Source organism: Diplotaxodon limnothrissa, linkage group LG17 (genome assembly GCF_057381915.1).
Source record: "Diplotaxodon limnothrissa isolate DT_005_m linkage group LG17, D_limnothrissa_male_GT1.1, whole genome shotgun sequence".
In the NCBI taxonomy this organism is placed as follows: domain Eukaryota; kingdom Metazoa; phylum Chordata; class Actinopteri; order Cichliformes; family Cichlidae; genus Diplotaxodon; species Diplotaxodon limnothrissa.
The window spans coordinates 20,782,462-20,803,122 of record NC_140612.1 but is presented as its reverse complement, the minus strand read 5'-3'; the positions used below and the strand labels follow the sequence as shown (position 1 = coordinate 20,803,122).

At 41.9% G+C, this 20,661-nt stretch overlaps 1 protein-coding gene across 1 annotated transcript in view; it reads right to left on the bottom strand.

Annotated features, from left to right (window-relative positions):
• The window catches only part of shank3b (SH3 and multiple ankyrin repeat domains 3b), a 58,568-nt gene that overhangs the window by 17,474 nt on the left and 20,433 nt on the right, over positions 1 to 20,661 (bottom strand). The window contains exons 2-17 of the mRNA XM_085375722.1: positions 11,335 to 11,506; positions 10,983 to 11,186; positions 9,474 to 9,545; positions 8,947 to 9,055; positions 7,293 to 7,444; positions 5,228 to 5,357; positions 5,049 to 5,086; positions 4,798 to 4,914; positions 4,606 to 4,683; positions 3,459 to 3,525; positions 3,124 to 3,343; positions 2,306 to 2,481; positions 1,886 to 1,999; positions 1,606 to 1,681; positions 580 to 662; positions 232 to 356 (exon numbers count right to left, since the gene is read on the bottom strand). Of these exons, the coding sequence (XP_085231848.1) occupies positions 232 to 356; positions 580 to 662; positions 1,606 to 1,681; positions 1,886 to 1,999; positions 2,306 to 2,481; positions 3,124 to 3,343; positions 3,459 to 3,525; positions 4,606 to 4,683; positions 4,798 to 4,914; positions 5,049 to 5,086; positions 5,228 to 5,357; positions 7,293 to 7,444; positions 8,947 to 9,055; positions 9,474 to 9,545; positions 10,983 to 11,186; positions 11,335 to 11,502 (1,929 nt within the window). The 5' untranslated portion in view covers positions 11,503 to 11,506. The remainder of the gene's footprint in view (positions 1 to 231; positions 357 to 579; positions 663 to 1,605; positions 1,682 to 1,885; positions 2,000 to 2,305; positions 2,482 to 3,123; positions 3,344 to 3,458; positions 3,526 to 4,605; positions 4,684 to 4,797; positions 4,915 to 5,048; positions 5,087 to 5,227; positions 5,358 to 7,292; positions 7,445 to 8,946; positions 9,056 to 9,473; positions 9,546 to 10,982; positions 11,187 to 11,334; positions 11,507 to 20,661) is intronic.

Below are 20,661 nucleotides of genomic sequence, written 5' to 3'. Positions count from 1 at the left end.
AAAATATCAAGTTTCCATCTTAATCTTTTCTTTTCTGTTCACAGAGCGTGCTCATATGACAAATATGCTTGAGAATGATAAACCAACAAAAAAATATGAAAATAAAAAATAAGTTAAAAATAAAATGAATAAGAAACAAAATAAAGTATTGAAAAAAAAACATGAAAAAATGTCAGTAAATGTGTCAGCTGACTGATGTCTACTTGAATATATAATGAAGTCCGCTAGTACCTCAATGAGAAAGTCTCCGGTCCGTAGCCCCGCCCTCCATGCCACGCCCCCTTGGTCAACTGACTCCAGGTACTGAAGGGCGGGAAACGCCGGGGTTGGAGCGAACTCCTCGATGGGCGTCTCAGCTGGAAATGAAGAGAGAGCCGGTGAGTTAGGGAAGCTCCTCCCACCTCAGACTAGCGAGGGTTCAGTCCACGGAGTGTGATTCTGCTTCCACAGGAAGCCAGACTCTGTGGACTGTGTAGGTGTCATGAAACACAGCAAGGAGCTTTTTTTTTTTTTTTTTTAAATCTCTCCTCCTCTTCCTCCAAACGCCCACCACTCCACTACCCGTCCCTCGGTTTCTACCTTTAGCTCCTCTGAGGACGAAGCCAAATCCTTCGCTCTCCCTCTTCTGCAGCACGGCTGTCTTCTCCTCGATCACATAATCGCTGAAACATGAAGAAAGAAACGAGGCTCACAAAAGATCCCTCCATCTTCTATTGCGCCTCCAAGGTTTGAACCACTTGAAATGAAATTGCTTTTAAAGCATAACTACAGATGACGACGAACAAGTGATAATCGTTAAAACATTAAACTGTCCTCCACCAGCTTTTTGAGCCACGCTCTCAATGCTCTGCAGACATGAAATGAATGATTTATTAATAAAGGTACTTTTTGTAAAAGCCTCAGCAAGGACAGCAGCTGAACATGACCTCTTCATCAGTGACCCGAGCTCAAATCTAAGTACAGTTGGCTCTCAGACAAAGTTTGGATTCAGAAGACAGACATTTTTTCTGCTTTCAGAATCAAAAACTTTCCTTTTTGATAAAGCTCACAGTTAGAGCCAGAGCAGGAGACCCTGCACCCTCTCTTAGCGATGGTGTTATATGAACAGCTCACTGAAAAAGGCCATAAACACTGATAACACACGAATCAGGGAGAACTTCACATTCACATAAATGAACATCTCTAAATGTTTATTAGTTCTTCCCCAGCCTGGCGTCTGTTTTCCGGCAACTGAGACAGAAAAGCTGAAAACATCAACAAGCGTCATCTTAAACATAAAAATTTCCTCTATAGTTTGAAACAGCCACGGTTGCTGAATCACCGGGTTACACCTGAGAGGGTCACCTGTCTCATTAGGTCTGTCACATGTTCATGCATGCAGCAGAAGAATCTGCAAACAAAACCACTTTAATGAAGATGATCCTGATTCTGAAGAAAGTCGAACCTGCCATTGAGTTCCTATAGGAGGTGTAGTGGTGCTGTGTTACCTGTAGGAGGTGTAGTGGTGCTGTGTTACCTGTAGGAGGTGTAGTGGTGCTGTGTTACCTGTAGATGGTGTTAGTGGTGCTGTGTTACCTGTAGATGGTGTTAGTGGTGCTGTGTTACCTGTAGGAGGTGTAGTTGTCGTAGGATCCTACAGTGTAGTGTCTGAACAGTCTCTTGGTGCGGTCCTCTCGCGTCTCTGAAACATACGTGTTACATATGTATGTTACATAGCACATTATTTATTAAATATATCCCATCAGATGCTACCCATATGGTCGAGTAAATGAACGCAAAGTTAAAGTACTGATATATAAACAATGCTGCTTTCCCTCTGTGACGCACAGCAGCATGTTCTAGGCGCAGAGAAGACCCTGACCCTGCTGTGGATGTGTTTTTTTACCCAGTCTTGGGTCGTATTGTCTCATCTGGACTTCTTCCACACAGTCGGCAGGAAACCAGCCGGTTCGGCCTTTAACGCTTCCTTCCCAGAATCCTCCTTCACCGATAGAGAGAACTGTAAACACAGCACACACTCATTATCACCACCTCACACATGCGTTGCCTCTGTTTGAGCTCATTATTGTGATGGAGGATTATTAATGTAGAACTATGCAGATATAAAGGTTTTTTAAATAAATAAATAACGTGAGGTCTGAATCTGATTATGGAAGTTTTGTATTCAGTGTTTATTTATTCTTAATTCTTTGGCCTTTGTTTTGGTGATAGTTATATATCCTTATTGAGTTATAAAAGTCAGACATTTAGAGTTTGTTTAGCTCCTGATTTACACTTTCGATAAGAATCATTATCCTGGTCAAACCTTTGACCCGCTCTCCTCGGTGCAGCTGGATCTCTCCAATCCCCTGAGGGACGTGGGACCGGGTGGCGATGAAGGTGCGTCCCGGGACGGCGCTATACAGCCTCCTCTTCCTCATCTGTGGGGTCGGGGGAGGAGAGGAGGGAGGGCTGGTCTCCACATGACCTCCCCCACTTGGACTGCAGGTGAGAAAGGAGATACTGGCTTGACTACACCTTAAAGGACATCTTGTAACCAACTTTCAAATAAAATCACCGAAAAACCATTTTATGAGAAAATGAAACAAAACATTTTAAATGTAAAACTGAGAAACCTGTTATATACACATGCTCAATTTGAACCTGCAACCGGCTTCAAAAAAGTTGTGTCAAAAACCAGAAACGCCTAGAAAAGCTGTAACATGCTGGAATGGAACTGGATTGAACTGGATAAGCAGTCGACACGATGGATGAATCTACAGTTCATAATGTGATCAAAAGATCTCCGTGCATAACGGATATGTCTGAGGACTTGCAAGTAGCCAATCACATTGTTGTGATGTTGTAGTTTTGCGAGAAACCTGTTGACGACCACTCAGGAAGAAAATGAGAACCTGGAATCTGGTAACTCATCTGTAAAGGCACCATTAATGCTGAAAGATGTATACACCGGAGCATCTTTTGGAGCCTCATGTGCTGCTGACCAGAAGATGTATTTTCAGGGATGATCTTGCTTATTTCAGCAACACAAAGCCAGCATCCTTGTTAGTATTAGGTGAAATCATGCACATCTCATGGCTAACTTTTACATGTGTAAAGGCACCATTAATGACTTATAATTACCTGAGTCGGCGTGTGTGTCGGCGTAGCGAGTGTGTGTGCGTGTCGTGGTGCGTCTCCAGGCTTTGAAGGGAGGGGCCAGGTGAGGAGGCAGGGCTTTCCAAGGCATTGTCACTGGCTGAGCGAATCAGGGAGCGAGGAGATGACAGGCCGTTTCCAGCTGTTGTCCGGGTCAAGCCCATGCGGCGGCGCTTGGTATAGGAGGGAGTTTCTCTGAAGGGAACTACTTGGACGCATATATACAAACACACACACACATAAAAACACACAGAGAGTTAATATCCAGCCACTGTGCTAACATTGACACACGCACACGATTTAAATGTGTTGAAACTCACCAACGTCAGACGTTTTGTGGATTTTTATGATTTCTGCCAGATCAAAATTCCCGGCAATGATTGCCACCTGCACACACACAAGCCAGGAGTCATAAAAACACACAAACCGTAGGGCTCAAAATTAAACTCACAGCTTTTTAATCTCGTTTCCACCTGAAACACGAAACATCACAGGAGCAGATTGAACAGATTCACATTTCTGTATCTCTGAAGTTGCAAATAATTTCCGGAGATTTCCAGAGAGTTCCAGGATTTTCAAAGTAAAATTCTCTTTCAACAAGTCTCCTGGTTAGAAAATAATAAAAACTCACAGGTACAACATGAGGCGTGAAAGCACAAGATTAAAGAGAAACTAAAGAGCCAGTATAGCAGCAGGCATCCAATCACAGAACTGCAAATGTGTCTGTGAAGCTGAGATGTTAACATAATTAGATGTGCTGATGGTTAAATGCAGTGATATCATTTCTGGCATTGAAACAAGCGCTCCTTTCTGTTTTTGGTGGGCTAATAATTTTTTCCAGTAACTGCTGTGTTTTGTTTCTGTAGCTCTAACTTTAACGTTTTTTTGACTTCCTGGTCTTTATGTCGAGCAGGGTAGATATAGTCTTGTTTGTATTTCATTTTTTTATTTATCAGAAATAAAAAAATAATAAATGCATTATATTAAATTATATATTATATTACATAAATTAAAAAATAAATAATAAAATAATAAATAATTCTAAAAATATTTTTTACTTAAAGGCACATAATGTTCCTTTATTTGTATTTTTAAACGGTCTATATATGTTTCTTATTTTATAATATTGTATAATATTGTATCGGAAATGTTTTTTTCATTAGATTTCTTTATGTTTATCTTATTTATTTAGTCTTTATTTGATTTTTATTGATTATTTTGGATATTTATTTATCATTTTATTTGTTTTTTACTTCAATAGAAGGTTAAGAAAAAAGACTTTGTTGTTGTTTTTATTTTATTTATTAATTATTGGATTATAATTTTTGAAACTAAAAGCTCATTTTAAAGTGTAATAATCTTTTTTTTACTTATTTTCATGTGAAAAGCTGTCTGGTTGTTTTGGTTTTTTTTTTTTTTACTTTAAAGGCTTCTTTTATTGATCTGCTGATTGATTGACTGGTTTACCTGAAAGGCCGTCTGGTTGTTGTAGTTCTTGATGTCCTTGTTGGCTCCTCTGAACAGCAACACTCGGGCACAACTATCCTAATGAAAAAAAACCCCAAACCCCCAAAATGTGACTAACAACATACATTACACCCACAGGCCGCCATCACATGACCAACATGTGCATTACCTCTTTGTGTGTGTGTGTGTTACCTGGTTGTACAGAGCGCAGAGGTGCAGTGCAGTGTTTCCTGATGCATTCTGGGAACTCATGTCAGCGCCATAGAACAGCAGGTGCTCCAAGTGCTGCACGTTGCCATAGCGACATGCCTGAACTCACACACATGCGCCCACACACACAAGCACACACACACACGCACACACACAGAGTCATAATTGTACAGGGCTTGAACTTGCCATCAGTGCAAGTAATTTTCCTGATTGTGTGTTTGTGTGTGTGTCACCTGATGGATTTCCTGCCACCCGTTCTCATCTGTCATCCCTGTAACCATGACAACAAGTACTCTTAGTGCTAAAGTGTTTTTTTTTAACACAAAAATATGAATAAAATAAATACATAATAATAGAGCTCCACAACATATCAGATGATTCGTCAGATCGGTCCTATGAGACCCCCTCATACCGATGGTGGCGTGGTCCTGCAGCAGCAGCTCACAGCAGTAGGGGGCGCCGCCCACCATGGCCGAGTGATAGAGCGGAGTGAGGCCTCTGCTGTCCTTGTAGTCTGGAGATGCCCCGAGGTCCAGCAGAGTCTGAGGACCAGGAGAAACAACAAAAATGCAGTGATGTTAAAGAATGAGCAAGTACTTTGAACCTGCATTGTTTCTAATGCGCAGCCGGGGGAGACTCCTCTGCACCCACTGTGTAGAAGTCTATGAAGTAAAAATCTAAATTTAGGGTCTTATTAGTACTAGAAAGGACCATAAAGCAGTAAATCCAACCCTCACGTGTTACGTGCAGATTCATCCCCATCACTAAGATGGTGAAAACAGTCAGCTGTGGTCTCAGTGATTTTAATTCATGGGCCATAAACAGCTTATTAAATCTCAAGTGAGCCAAAGAAATGAGGAAAATATGTTCAATATTATTTTTTTTCTCTTAGATTAAAGATGCATTCTTTAAATTCCAATAAAGTCTTTAATTTAAAATGGTTAGAGGAACTGCAGGTTTTGATGGTTTGGTGTTAAATTTGTTTTTGAAATGATGGTGGCAGCAGTGTGGTGGAAACATGTTGGCCAACACGGAGCAGTTTGACATTAATCCATTTAATAACCATCCTCCATGGAGGTCAAGCAGACACACTAATCATGAAATTACTAATTAATTAAGCCACTGCTGCTGCAGGAGCTGCTTTTGTTTTTGATGTAGTTGGTTTTGTGTTTTCTTGCTTTTAATTAGGATATATTTACCAGACAACGGACCAGTTGCAGGAACCAAAGTATGGAAAGAATTGCGCTGAGAGACACTGATTCAGTAAAGGACTAGATGTTACAATCCCGGACAATGTACTGCTTTTAATGGAGAAAATCTTGAGGGATGGCTGTTATGAGGAAAAGCAGCCCAGCAACTTTACCAGCAGCACACATCGTTGTGTGCCTCAAATCTCATTCTTTTACCCAGGCTAACCTGACATTTTCCCTGGTTAGGTTCAGGGATTAGAGATCTGATCTAAATTGTTAAAATTTGGGACACATCGTCAGTAGTGGACCTTGGATTCATCGGGTGTTTCGACAATTATCACTAGACATCGTTATCCAAGGAGGCCCTGCCTGCTGAAAAGAAGTGAAGGATCTGTTGGTTTTGTGAGGAAAGAAAAGATGAGAGATAAGTGTGTTAGCCTAACTATTAGCCTAAGAATCCGTCGTCAGTATTATATGAATCATGATAAAACACGCCTACCATGTTTTGGGTTCCTGCAACTGGTCCGTCGGGTTATTGTCTCCCCAGAAAAACTTTCCATGTGTTTTTTACTATTTCTGTTTTCTTTTTTTTTACCATTTTTGTTGTCGTGTTTCCTATTTCTGTTGAGTTTTGTGTGCTTTTGCAGCGTTTTTCTTATTGCTGGTGTTTTCTTAAGTTGCAGTCCATTTGGCCTCTCAGGGCCACCGTATATATTCTAGCTATGCTTTTTATCTGTTCTTGTTTCTAATGTCTAATGTTTCTAATGTCTCTGTAAAGCACTTTGAATCACCTTGTTGTTGAATTGTGCTATACAAATAAACTTGCCTTGCCTTGCCTTGCCTATTCTAAGTTTCTGTTCCTTTAATCTTGTTTCCTGTAAAACACGTTGTTGTATAAATACTGCTCTCTGGCTTGCTTATGTTAAAAAAAATGTATTTAATGGCATTAACTCACTAGCTTGAAACACTGAACAGGCAGGCAGCAGCCGACATTTATATAAAGGTGAGTTGGTGGATTTTATCAGGTGATGTGTTTTTTCAGTCGGGTTTTTTTAAAATGTTGCTGTCAGATGGAATGAGTCACTCTGTCCTCACTGAAGAAACATCGCTGTATATTAATGTTAAACCCAGACAGGAAGCAGGACTTTGGTAGCTCACAAGATGGAAAAGCTCGGCTGAAATGTCTTTTTGTTGGCTGAAACCTACAAAAATTAGCGAGCTGTGGTGTGATTCAAAATAAAGTGAACACATGGAGACAGAACCAGAGAAAAAAAAGTGTTTTCTTACGGTGAGGGCGGCGCTGTTTCTGCAGAGGACGGCCCGGTGAAGGGCAGTGATGCCGTCCCTGGTCCTGAAGTCCAGGTGAGCTCCTCCATTGCGAAGAACTTTAATCAGCTCGCAGCTCTCCTCCAGCTGCACGGCCAGAGTCAGAGGACACTCTGAGGCACATGGAAACAAGTCTTTGTTAGGCTGAAGGAGAATATCCATCTTTAAAGTCAGTAACAGCTCCACAGCTGTGAGGGCAAACTGAACAATGACACTCGCCGAAGATCAGACACTCCTGAGAGAAATAAAATCTGGAAAAACTGTATAAACGTACATTTTCACATCTGCCTCATCAAAGCTGTAATTAGAAACTAAAAAACAGCCTCCTAACAGTGAGTCAGGAAGTCTTAAAATGGATTCAGAGGTTGGTACATAACAGATAACAGAAGGGGTATCGATGCTAATCAGAAAACCACCTACAAGTTGTTTAATATGTGAGAAGCAACATGGAAACCAAGTGGGGATGATGTTCAATTCAATTCAGTTTTATTTATAAAGCACCTATATCACTGCAGAGCATGTAACAGACCCACTGGTTCATCGTGTGGATGTCACGGTTTTGCCTCTCGTAGGCGTGAAATGGACACGCTTAAGTTGCAGTACCAGCAGGGGGCAATAATTTATTTAAACCCAGTCGCTGCTAACCAAGAAAAGTATGAAGTACATTCCCGGCTCCTTCTGTGTCAGGTAAGATTGAGCTGCACATGCAAGTGTGTTAGTAATGTTTCTTTAAAAGTTTACCCATGACTGTTTTCTAATGGCTTTAAATACCTTTACTGCAAGATAAAGATGCTACAATAACAGAGACAATCAAAGGACCCTGTTTGAGCAAGCACTTGGTGACACTGGGAAGGAAAAACTCATTCATGCCTGGCTCATGGATAGATAAAGTTGGGTATCATCTGCAAAGCAGTGAATATGGATGCGGTGCCTTCTAATGATGCTGCCCGAGGGAAGCATGTGGTGGGTTCAGACTGTAGGATGTTTCTCAGACTAATCATAGCTAGGATGGTTTTGGGAAAGAAGAGCCAGTGATGGTAAATGGACTGGTTCATACATACTTTTCTTCTCCACTTCAGCATTTTATATAACATGTCTCATTCACCCAATCATACAAATAAACTTTTACTTACTTCCTATCTAACATTCAGACACCCTCTAATAAACATTTTGGTAGCTACTTGGGGTTCCTTGCCTAAGAAAATTTGGCATGGAGACACCCACCAACCTGCCTACTAATACATAGCCACTCAAAACTTCATGGAAAGACAACAGTGTTTGAACTCTTTAAAACTGAACCTTTTTAGTCCTTCTCTTTGTGTAGCAATTGGCTTATGGAGGACTTTCTCTCACTCAGGTGGAAACATTTGAAAATCCAAATTAGCTTTAACAGTCCCTTTAAATACATTACACAGATACAGATACATGCTAATTATGCTCAGTAGCATCCAGCCAATAAATACAATACAGAAGTTTAATTCAACAAAACTGGAGGTCAGACTTCTTGGACTGTTAGTAAAATTAATTGCACAGCAGAAATATGTTTATATTTATATTTCCAAAATGCAATTTCACACACTGAAAAATGATGCTGAAGGGATTTGCTTCTGCTCACCTCCCGTGTCAGAGTCGTGAAAGTTGGGATCGAGGCCTTTTTCCAACCACTTGGAGACCTTCTCCACATTCTTCTGGTGAACATGTTCCATGAAGCGCTTCAGATTGGCCTAACAGGGAAAGAAACACAACATAATTTTCTTATTTACTGAATAATATTCTATGAAGAAGCAGCACAAACTCCCTAAATTAAATCTGAGGTGAGTGTGGAGGAGTCGCAGTGAAGCAAACGCTGCTAAAATTTCCTGATCCTTTTTGCACTCTCAGCCAAATATAAATAACACATCTCCGAAAGCATCCCTCTGCATATTAAATGTACAACTATTTTTGTACATATTTATTTAAATCCTTTCATTATTTATTTCACCCAAGCTTCATATCATCACTTGCAGCAGTATTGTAACTGTGGGAATACAGCAGTAAAACTCTTTGTGTCCTTATTTAGAGACAAAGTGTGAGCATTTTGCATTAATACTGTAATAATTCTGCAGCATTTAAATCTTGCATTAACAGTATTGTGTTTCCTACCTTGGTATGCAGCTTTGCCAGCTGTTTGTCGTCCACGTAACTCTGGGTGTAAACTCTCCTCTTGTAACGAAACTTCAAAAAAAGAGACACAAACAGTCAAGTCTGGAATAAACTGAAGCTACATGATGCATGTAGAGGAGATTTCAAGAGTTAGCGTCATGTTTTTAAATCGGTCTGTGATTAAAAAGATCACCAAACAGCCAAGAGCAATAAGTGTCATTCCCTGTTAAAAATATCTGACATTAACCTCTTTCAGTAGCGCCCTCTGGTGTATTAGCAGCATGTTTATGTGGGAAAAATTGCTGGAACCACAGCAAGAAGTCTATTTTGAAAGGGGTGGGGCTTACTGTGATATCACATGCTCATTGGCCAATTGTGAATGACTCATGATTAGCTAATGAGCATCTTGTAAATAATCCCCGTTATTGATTTTTATTGTGACCATAACTTAATGACCATAATAAACTGATCAAGAAAGTGTTTACAGAGCTCCATACGGAAATCTGTTTTCACAAACACGTCTACCACTGCAAGTTATTTGGAACCACAAAAGTCGCCCTCTACTGCCCATAAGAAAGAAAGCAGGTTTAAGGTGCTTCAGGGAAATGTATGTAAGCTACATCCATATTTTATACCAGAGGTTTCAAACATTAGGCCCTGGGGCTGATTTTAACTGTATTTTAGTTTATCTTTAGTAGTAAAGACTTCCTCTAAGGTCTAATACAGAAAAAATTAAATGACAGAAAGGTTCCTGTTTTTTTTCACTATCTACTATTGAAATTGTTTATTTTTTCCTTACAATTTAAGAGTTGCAGTAGTCGTTTACTACAGCAGCATTTCTTTTTCATGCAGAAAAAACTGAAACGCACTGTTGAAATTGCACTTCTTCTTATACTAAGATATCTCAAGGCTTAAATGTGTAAATAATACTGACAGAAAGGGGAGTTTCACTGGTCTGGCCCAGTTAAGGTTAAAGTAGGCTGTATGTGGCCCATGATAAAAAAAAACAAACGAGTTTGACATCCCTTGTTTTATACTATCTATGGTATTGATAGTTAGTTGCATTCTACTTTTCAAAAGAGACTGGGGGATACTCTGACTGCATTAGTATGATGCAGATGTTTGCATTTATACTTGTGCACAGGTTTGTCTGTATCATTAAGAGTTAATTTTACTAAAAAACAACAAAGGGAGAAAACTTCACAGCCAGGTCTGCATGCAGATTAAACAAGAGAAAACAGCCTGCTGGAAGAAAGTTGCTCTAAAGAGGTGTTGTTGATATTCTAATCCACAGGTTCAAATATCTGTTTGTTATGTATATCTTCACTTAAATGTGAAAATTGAAACTACATGGGTTTTTGATTAACTGAACTTTAATCTAGAAAAATATTACAGGGTTTTCTCTAAATATTACAACACTTCAGTCCTAATATAATGTTCTATAAGTTATAGCAGTGCTGTATGTTTTAGTATGTTTCAGTGTTGTAGAAACACTGAGGTAAAGTTTACCTCCAGGTACGGGATGGGTGTGATGGGCGGGAGAGGATACTCCTTCAGCAGCCGCTCCTCGTCCAGAAACTTTCCGGCTCGGCCGTTGAACGCCGGCTGGAAGAGACCATAGTTCAAAACATCCGACAGAGACTGAGTCAACGTCACCAGAACCCTCTGCTTACTGGTCCAAACTGGTAACTCTGGGTCCAACCGCAAACACTTCTGAGAGAGCCAGAGACAGAGAAACAGGCGGACAGACAGAGAAAGAGACAGCCGGACAGACAGACAGACAGGTTTGTGCTGTGCCTTATGTTTATATACAAACTGTACATCGACACACAGTACGCCTGTGTGTGTGCGTGTGTGTTACCGTCTGCTGCAGGTCCGGGATGCCGATGCGGACGACGATGCTGTTCCCAGTGGGCGTGTCCTCTCCCTCGTCGTCCCTGGCAACAACAGAGCCTGCCGGGTTGCCGTTTGTAACCGCCTGTTGCCGCGGGCGATCATGTTTGGTGTCAGCAGCCGGACTCAGAGGCATGTGGCTGAAACAGAAAGAATGGTGATTATGACTGCTGCACTAATCACAGAGCAGATATAGGCAAAACTTTAGAACCTTGTCACACCCGCTGGATTTAATAATGCCATTCAAAGCTGCTGGTAAATCACTGAGACAGCTCTGCCACTCCCAAGTCATCATGGATGGGGGACTGTTTTAACCCAAACCACAATCTTCATGTCAAACCAACCAAGTAGTTCTTTGTGCCTAAACTTAATTAGGCGGTTCTCAGTATCTAAACCTGACCAAGTTATTCTCAGTGTCTAAACCTGACCTAAATCTAACCAAGTAGTTTTTTGTTAAAAGCACAAACAAATAAAAATGAAATGAAGCAGTGACTGGCAAAAAGCTAAACCATTTGCACAACAAAAATATGCACAAACAATAGGTTCCAGATGACCATTAAGCATGGATTATATGGTTGCAAAAATTGTCTTAGAAATTCCACACGCCAAACACAACAGAATGGACAAGTTATCGTGCCATTTTAGTTCTTTAACCTCCTAGGACCTGCTGTCCACATATGTGGACATCACATTTTGGGATGTCCACATATGTGGAGAGTGCATGCTCAGTTGGTGCTGTGTATGTGTAATGCCCCATAGATGAATCTATGCGGTTCCAAAAAACTAGCAGACAGGTACGTGTGCCTTGGATCGGCAGCTGATGATTTTATTAATGTCACTTGAACCCAAGCAGAACCCTAGCATACTCACAGAAGAAACTAATACAGATTCAAAGAACTGTTATCTCTTTGCAACAAGTACAGTGGGGCAAAAAAGTATTTAGTCAGCCACCGATTGTGCAAGTTCCCCCACCTAAAATGATGACAGAGGTCAGTAATTTGCACCAGAGGTACACTTCAACTGTGAGAGACAGAATGTGAAAAAAAAAAATCCATGAATCCACATGGTAGGATTTGTAAAGAATTTATTCGTAAATTAGGGTGGAAAATAAGTATTTGGTCAATAACAAAAATACAACTCAATACTTTGTAACATAACCTTTGTTGGCAATAACAGAGGTCAAACGTTTACTATAGGTCTTTACCAGGTTTGCACACACAGTAGCTGGTATTTTGGCCCATTCCTCCATGCAGATCTTCTCGAGAGCAGTGATGTTTTGGGGCTGTCGCCGAGCAACATGGACTTTCAACTCCCGCCACAGATTTTCTATGGGGTCGAGGTCTGGAGACTGGCTAGGCCACTCCAGGACTTTCAAATGCTTCTTACGGAGCCACTCCTTTGTTGCCCGGGCGGTGTGTTTTGGATCATTGTCATGTTGGAAGACCCAGCCTCGTTTCATCTTCAAAGTTCTCACTGATGGAAGGAGGTTTTGGCTCAAAATCTCACGATACATGGCCCCATTCATTCTGTCCTTAACACGGATCAGTCGTCCTGTCCCCTTGGCAGAAAAACAGCCCCATAGCATGATGTTTCCACCCCCATGCTTCACAGTAGGTATGGTGTTCTTGGGATGCAACTCAGTATTCTTCTTCCTCCAAACACGACGAGTTGAGTTTATACCAAAAAGTTCTACTTTGGTTTCATCTGACCACATGACATTCTCCCAATCCTCTGCTGTATCATCCATGTGCTCTCTGGCAAACTTCAGACGGGCCTGGACATGCACTGGCTTCAGCAGCGGAACACGTCTGGCACTGCGGGATTTGATTCCCTGCCGTTGTAGTGTGTTACTGATGGTGACCTTTGTTACTTTGGTCCCAGCTCTCTGCAGGTCATTCACCAGGTCCCCCCGTGTGGTTCTGGGATCTTTGCTCACCGTTCTCATGATCATTTTGACCCCACGGGATGAGATCTTGCGTGGAGCCCCAGATCGAGGGAGACTATCAGTGGTCTTGTATGTCTTCCATTTTCTGATGATTGCTCCCACAGTTGATTTTTTCACACCAAGCTGCTTGCCTATTGTAGATTCACTCTTCCCAGTCTGGTGCAGGTCTACAATACTTTTCCTGGTGTCCTTCGAAAGCTCTTTGGTCTTGGCCATGGCGGAGTTTGGAGTCTGACTGTTTGAGGCTGTGGACAGGTGTCTTTTATACAGATGATGAGTTCAAACAGGTGCCATTCATACAGGTAACGAGTGGGGGACAGAAAAGCTTCTTACAGAAGACGTTACAGGTCTGTGAGAGCCAGAGATTTTCCTTGTTTGAGGTGACCAAATACTTATTTTCCACCCTAATTTACAAATAAATTCTTTACAAATCCTACCATGTGGATTCATGGATTTTTTTTTCACATTCTGTCTCTCACAGTTGAAGTGTACCTCTGGTGCAAATTACTGACCTCTGTCATCATTTTAAGTGGGGGAACTTGCACAATCGGTGGCTGACTAAATACTTTTTTGCCCCACTGTACTTCAACAGGCAGCACATCAAGGCACAGATGCCAAAATACACCTCGTGTTAAGTTCACAAAATACTAACACTCCAGAATGAGAACCCTTTCAGTAGTGAAAGATAACAATGAATAGTGTGCTTATTCAGACAGGCCATGTAATCAAACTCAGCTGAACCTAAACCAGTCTGCATGAGCCAGTGATCAGCTGTTACCATATAGACTGTGCTACTCAAGCTGCTTTAGACTGGCTAGAGTTGCTGCACATCTGCAAGTGACTTTGCAACCTGTCTCCAGTCTAAATCCTTCATTTCACATTGTTTCTGAATGAAACCCATGTCTGTTGCATTATTTCTATTTATTACCTTCTATGTGCCTTTTTGTTGTCTGTCTATCCTCACATTGCTTCTACTTGTTGTGCTCAGTTTCCTCTGACACAGTTACTGGGTCAGCTTTGCACACTTTTGCTTTGTTGGGACACACAATCATGGACCCACTTTAACTTTTAAATAAAGTTTAAATGAAGAGATGTCCAGACCTTAAAATCATATTAAAATATGGATTGAAAAATGGTCTCTATTATGACAGAGATATTGGCATGAATCTAACAGCCTCCTACAGACATCTCTCACAGGGGATATTTTGCATTTACAGAGGTTAACAGTTAAAATGGCTGCTTTCCATTAGTGTTTTCCACCGCACACCAAATGTAGCACATCAGCGTTCATGTAATTAAACACCAGGTATCTTCATAGTTTAATTCTCTGTGATCGTGGGACGATATCTTATTCATATAGTCTGCTGCTGACTCTGATATGACCTCCACCTCCTCCAACGCTAATAATGTCCTCAGGATGTTACATCACATCCTGTTTTTCACCCCTTAACCAAGCGTTCACACAGTGGGAAGTGTCTGTACAACAGTTTGACTAAAGTTTAGTTGCTGTGTGAAAATTATTAGACAGGGAATGGAAAGGAAAGAGGAGAAAGAGGAGCTGGATGAAATTCATTCCTCAGTTATCTTGCAATATTCATTCTGAAAATAATGTAGTATTTTAATAGTACTATATGTTTTGTTGATAATTGTAACATACATGTTTTGATAACGTTTTATGATCTTTATTATTTTTTAAATTAAAAGGAAGGCCATATCAAAAGGATTAAAGGAGCTGCACTAGATCAGAATCAGAATCAGAATACTTTATTGATCCCTGGGGGAAATTATTTTTTGTTACAGTGCTCCATTTTAAACCAACATTAAGACAAGACAGACAATACGCTAACTAAGAATAGTACAATATATACATATATATACATACATACATACATAAGTCACTTATAAATAAATAGTTGGAAAAGAAACATGTGTAGCTGTAGCAGCAAACAGTGTGTTAAGTGGATGCGTTGTACAGGGAGATGGCCACAGGCAGGAATGATTTCCTGTGTCGTTCAGTGGTGCTTTTCGGTAATCTCAGTCTCTCACTGAACGTGCTCCTGTGACTGACCAACATGTCATGGAGTGGGTGGGAGGTGTTATCCAACATTGTCTTTATCTTGGACAGCATCCGCCTCTCCGACACCACCTTGAGGGAGTCCAGCTCCATCCCCACAACATTGCTGGCCTTACGGATCAGTTTATTAAGTCTGTTGGCATCTGCGACCCTCAGCCTGCTCCCCCAGCATGCAACAGCATAGAGGATCGCACTGGCCACAACAGACTCATAGAAAATCCTCAGCATTTTCTGGCAGATGTTGAAGGACCTCAGTCGCCTCAAAAAATAGAGACGACTCTGGCCCTTCCTGTAAAGTGCTGTGGTGTTTTTAGCCCAGTCCAGTTTATTGTCAATGTGTACTCCAAGGTATTTATAGTCCTCCACAATGTCAACACTGACCCCCTGGATTGAAACAGGGGTCAAGTGTTTCCTGGTCTTCCTGAAGTCCACGATCAGTTCCTTGGTCTTTGCCACGTTGAGCTGCAGATGATTCTGCTCACACCACGTGACAAAGGAGTCGACCACAGCCCGGTACTCTGTCTCATCATCCCTGCTGATGCATCCAACCACCGCAGAGTCATCAGAAAACTTCTGAAGATGGCAGGTCTCTGTGCAGTGGCTGAAGTCTGTGGTGTAGAGGGTGAAGAGGAAGGGGGAGAGGACAGTCCCCTGTGGTGCCCCTGTGTTGCTAATCACCTTGTCAGACACACACTGTGGGAGACGTACATATTGTGGTCTTCCTGTCAGGTAATCAACAATCCAGGACACCAGAGAAGCATCCACCTGCATCGCTGCTAACTTATCACCCAGGAGGGTCGGCCTGATGGTGTTGAAAGCACTGGAAAAGTCAAAAAACATGACCCTCACAGTGCTCGCCGGCTGGTCCAGATGGGTGTAGACACGATTGAGCAGGTAGATGATGGCGTCCTCTGTTCCGAGACGAGGCTGATAAGCGAACTGAAGGGGATCCAGATGTGGTCTTACTATGGGTCGCAGCTGGTCCAGGATGAGCCTTTCCAGGGTCTTCATGATGTGGGAGGTCAGTGCCACGGGCCTGTAATCCTGGGGGCCACTGGGACGAGGCGTCTTTGGTACAGGGACGAGGCATGATGTCTTCCACATCACCGGGACCCTCTGCAGACTCAGACTCAGCATAAACAGTTTATGAAAGACTCCACACAGCTGGGGGGCACAGGTCTTGAGGACAAGGGGACTCACTCCGTCTGGTCCAGCAGACTTGCCTGAGTGAAGTCTCCTCATTTGCATCTCAACCTGGTATTGAGTGAAGGTGATGGGTGGGGGAGGGGTGTCAGGAATCTCACAGGAGGCAACATGTGAAGAGAGAGGCTGGCACAGTGGTGTGGCTCTGGATTCCAGGCTGACTGCAGGTGAGGTTGTGGGGGTAGGAGCAGACACTGTGGTGTCGAATCTATTGAAAAACAGATTCAACTCGTCGGCTCTATTCTCACCTCCCTCAGCTCCCCTGCTGTTGGTTGGCCTGAATCCAGTGATGGTCTTCATGCCCCTCCACACCTCTCTCATGCTGTTCTGCTGGAGTTTCCACTCCAGCTTCCTCCTGTAATTGTCCTTAGCCTCTCTGATCTTGTCCTTTAGTAACACCTGGATCTTCCTCACCTCCTCTTTGTTGCCCCCTCTGAAAGCCCTCTTCTTGTTGTTGAGGAGGGCTTTGATGTCCTTAGTCACCCACGGCTTGTTATTTGGGTAACAATGAACAGTCTGAGCTGGAACAATGGAGTCGGTGCAGAAAGTTATGTAGCCTGTGATACACTCAGTAAGCCCATTGATGTCCTCGGCGTGAGGCTCACAGAGTGTTTCCCAGTCGGTCACCTCGAAACAGCCCTGTAGTTCCGCTATTGCCTCCTCTGACCACCTCCTAACAGTCCTGGTGGTCACAGGTTCCCTCCTCACAATTGGCACATAGCGGGGGGTGAGGTGAATCAGGTTATGATCTGACCTACCAAGTGGGGGGAGGGAGGAGGAGCTGTATGCATCCTTGACGTTAGCATACAGTAAGTCTAAAGTTTTCTCTCCCCTGGTGGGACAGTCCACATATTGTTTGAATGTTGGTAGTGTATTGTCCAGTGATACATGGTTGAAGTCACCCGAGATCACAATAAAGGCACTCGGGTGCTGAGTCTGTAGCCGAGCTATGGCAGAGTGGATAGTGTCACATGCAGCTGTGGGGTTAGCAGAGGGGGGAACATAAACAGCCACCAAGATGACGTGAGAGAATTCCCTGGGTAAATAATACGGCCTGAGTCCAACAGCACACAGTTCAGTGTCCGGGCAACAAATCCTTTCTTTGATTGTTATGTTGGCAGGGTTACACCACCGGTTGTTAACTAAAACAGCAAGCCCACCTCCTTTACGCTTACCGCTAGCGATGCTGTCCCTGTCCGCCCGAACAGTGTGGAAGCCTTCCACGGAAGCATTCTCATCGGGAATGTCCTGGTGCAGCCATGATTCGGTGAAACACATCAGGCTACACTCTCGGTATTCCCTCTGACTCCGTACCAGTGCTGAGAGCTCGTCGATTTTAATTGCCAACGATCGCACATTTCCCATCACGATAGACGGCAGACACGGTTTAAACCTCCTCCTCGCTTCGAGCCTCCGCTGTCTCACCGTCACCTTTTTTCTTCTCTTCTGTCCTTGACCTCTGCATCCCCGATGTGTTTTCCTCCAAATTTCAGCTGGTACTTCTGCGGGCCTGGCCAGCGAGCCGGCCGGCATCAGGGCGATCAGCTGATCTCTGGAGTAAACAGTCCGTGCGTGTAGGAGATGTGCCGCGGTCCCGTTCCTTGATAAAAGTAACAGTTCCACGGCCACCAGAAGAACAAAAACTCTCTCAATCCACGTGATTGAGTAAGAGATAGAAAACGGAGGAAAATACAAGTCAGAAAAAAAAAAAAAAGAATACGTAAGAAAAAAGAGCTAAACTAAGAGAAAAGCAGGAGCGACTGTAACAGGCTGCACGCTGGTTGGCGCATGCGCACTTATTAGATATTCAGCAGATTATTTCCAAAGAGTTTTTGTCACACATTAAAGCAAGTCATGGTGTTCCACAGGGTTCCATGCTCGGACCCATACTTTTAACTGCAATTATACATGCTTTGCGTCAGAAATACTATAAGAAAACACTGCACACATTTTCACGCCATTGCAGATGACACCCAACTAGAGCAGGGCGATATGACCAAAAATATTTATCACGATATACATTTGAAAAATTGTGATAACGATGTAACTGACGATATAATTGACACTAGACAAAATACTTTACAACTCCACAACTTTATTAGTGAAAAAAAATCAATGTATTTTCACTTAAACAAACAGCTGTTTTATATGTGCATTAAAGTTTTATAAAAAATTTGCAGTGCAAATGCAAATTCCTTGCTGACAGTTTAACCAAAAGGCATTTCCAGTGGAAATTGGCCGACATATCCTCAGCATAACCATGTATAATATCCACAAAACTTAAAAAGAGGTTATACACACACACAGTACGGTAATATTATGTTGAAGCACAGTACGTACCACTCCGCGAGGCTCCTGCCTACGATATCCTAATGCTCAGACAATCCATCAAGCGGTGCGGCTTCGTGCCTTAGCAAAGTCGTACTAAAACATTTGACAGATTTTCGAGCGCTGTGTACTAGAGATGGACCGATCCGATATTACGTATCGGTATCGGTCCGATACTGACCTAAATTACTGGATCGGATATCAGAGAAAAATAAAAAATGTAATCCGATCCATTAAATATCACGAAAGCACCTCACAAAACTTGCAACACGCCGTAACTCGCCTCAGAACGTTAGCACGTCGGAGCAGTATGCATCACGTGATAGAGCGGCTGTGGCATGCGGGACCTGTCGGTGGTCTGGATAGCATGTGGAGCTTCGCTAGCAACCCGGCATTTCATCTCCGACAAAGTTATCCCCGAGAGAAGTAAAGCAAGTGTGTAAGTCCATCTCTGAATGTTTGTAAAGCATTCCTGCGTTAAGCTTAACAAACGATATATGGAGCAACTGCCTCTTCTTGCTGCGACTTCAATCATGAAACTGCTTAATGATCAGCTGATCGGCTTTTCTGTCGTGAGTCCGTATCGCTTCTTTGTTTTTGGCCCACTTTGCACCAGAAAGAGGAAACCAGCGGCTGAACAACAGCAGCACGTTTCAGCTTGATAAGCTGTTGTTAGAATTTATTTAATATTACTTTCTACACCAGGATCTTTTTCTACGTAGCTGACGCTGGTAACTGTGCAGGGGCGGATTTAGCAAAGTTTAGCCAGGGGGGCCGATAGGGCATTAACAGGGAAAAGGGGCCACAAAGACATATTTTTCTTTCTTATTCTCATTTAAAATGTCTAGCTTTTGATAAATAATTATCTGACACCCAAAGTTTTAATTTGATGTAAAATGAATAGAAGTCCATTACTGTATATAGTAACTATTAAGTCTAATATATATATATACCTAACTAATATGTAAGCTATAGTACTTTTTCCTTTGGGAAGGTACCATCTGTGCAGTGTGCAATTTTGTTGAAGAAAGATGTTGAATTTATTTAATATTTTAATATATTGAAAAATAATTGATTTCTGTGCATTTTTTTTTCACACTGCATCAAATTAAGGTTGATTACGTCGATTAAGCATCATGAGGTGGAGCGTGAGGGGTGGTTCCCTATTTTTTATTTATTTATTTTTGTTGTTGCTGGGAGTTGGAACCCTATTAGTTAGGTTGCTTAATATTTACGCTAAGTACTCTTTAAAATACCAGAATAGGGAGGATGGTGTAGGTTTGAGTTTATTAGATTGATCAGTATTGCTGAACTATGAAATATTTTTTTTGCATACAGGTATAACAGAATAGCTTTAGTGTAGTTGTTGTTTTAAACTTGAGTATGAACTTATACAAAATGCAGCAAGATATTTAAAAAAATAGTTATGTTGATTAAAACACACTATATCGGATTCATATCGGTATCGGCAGATATCCAAATTTATGATATCGGTATCGGACATAAAAAAGTAGTATCGTGCCATCTCTACCGTGTACCACATAAAATCGTTTCGAGGTCAGTAAACACAACCAGAATTCATACATAAGGCACACGGGATTATAAGGGACAATGTCAATTTTCAGAAAAATCAAAGAATTGATTTTAAGTGTGCCGTATTTTCCAAAAAACACGGTAATAACGACGGCCCGCTAGCATGCTCTACCAAAAATAGTTTTTTGTTGTGTTTCTGACGGACAAAAGCT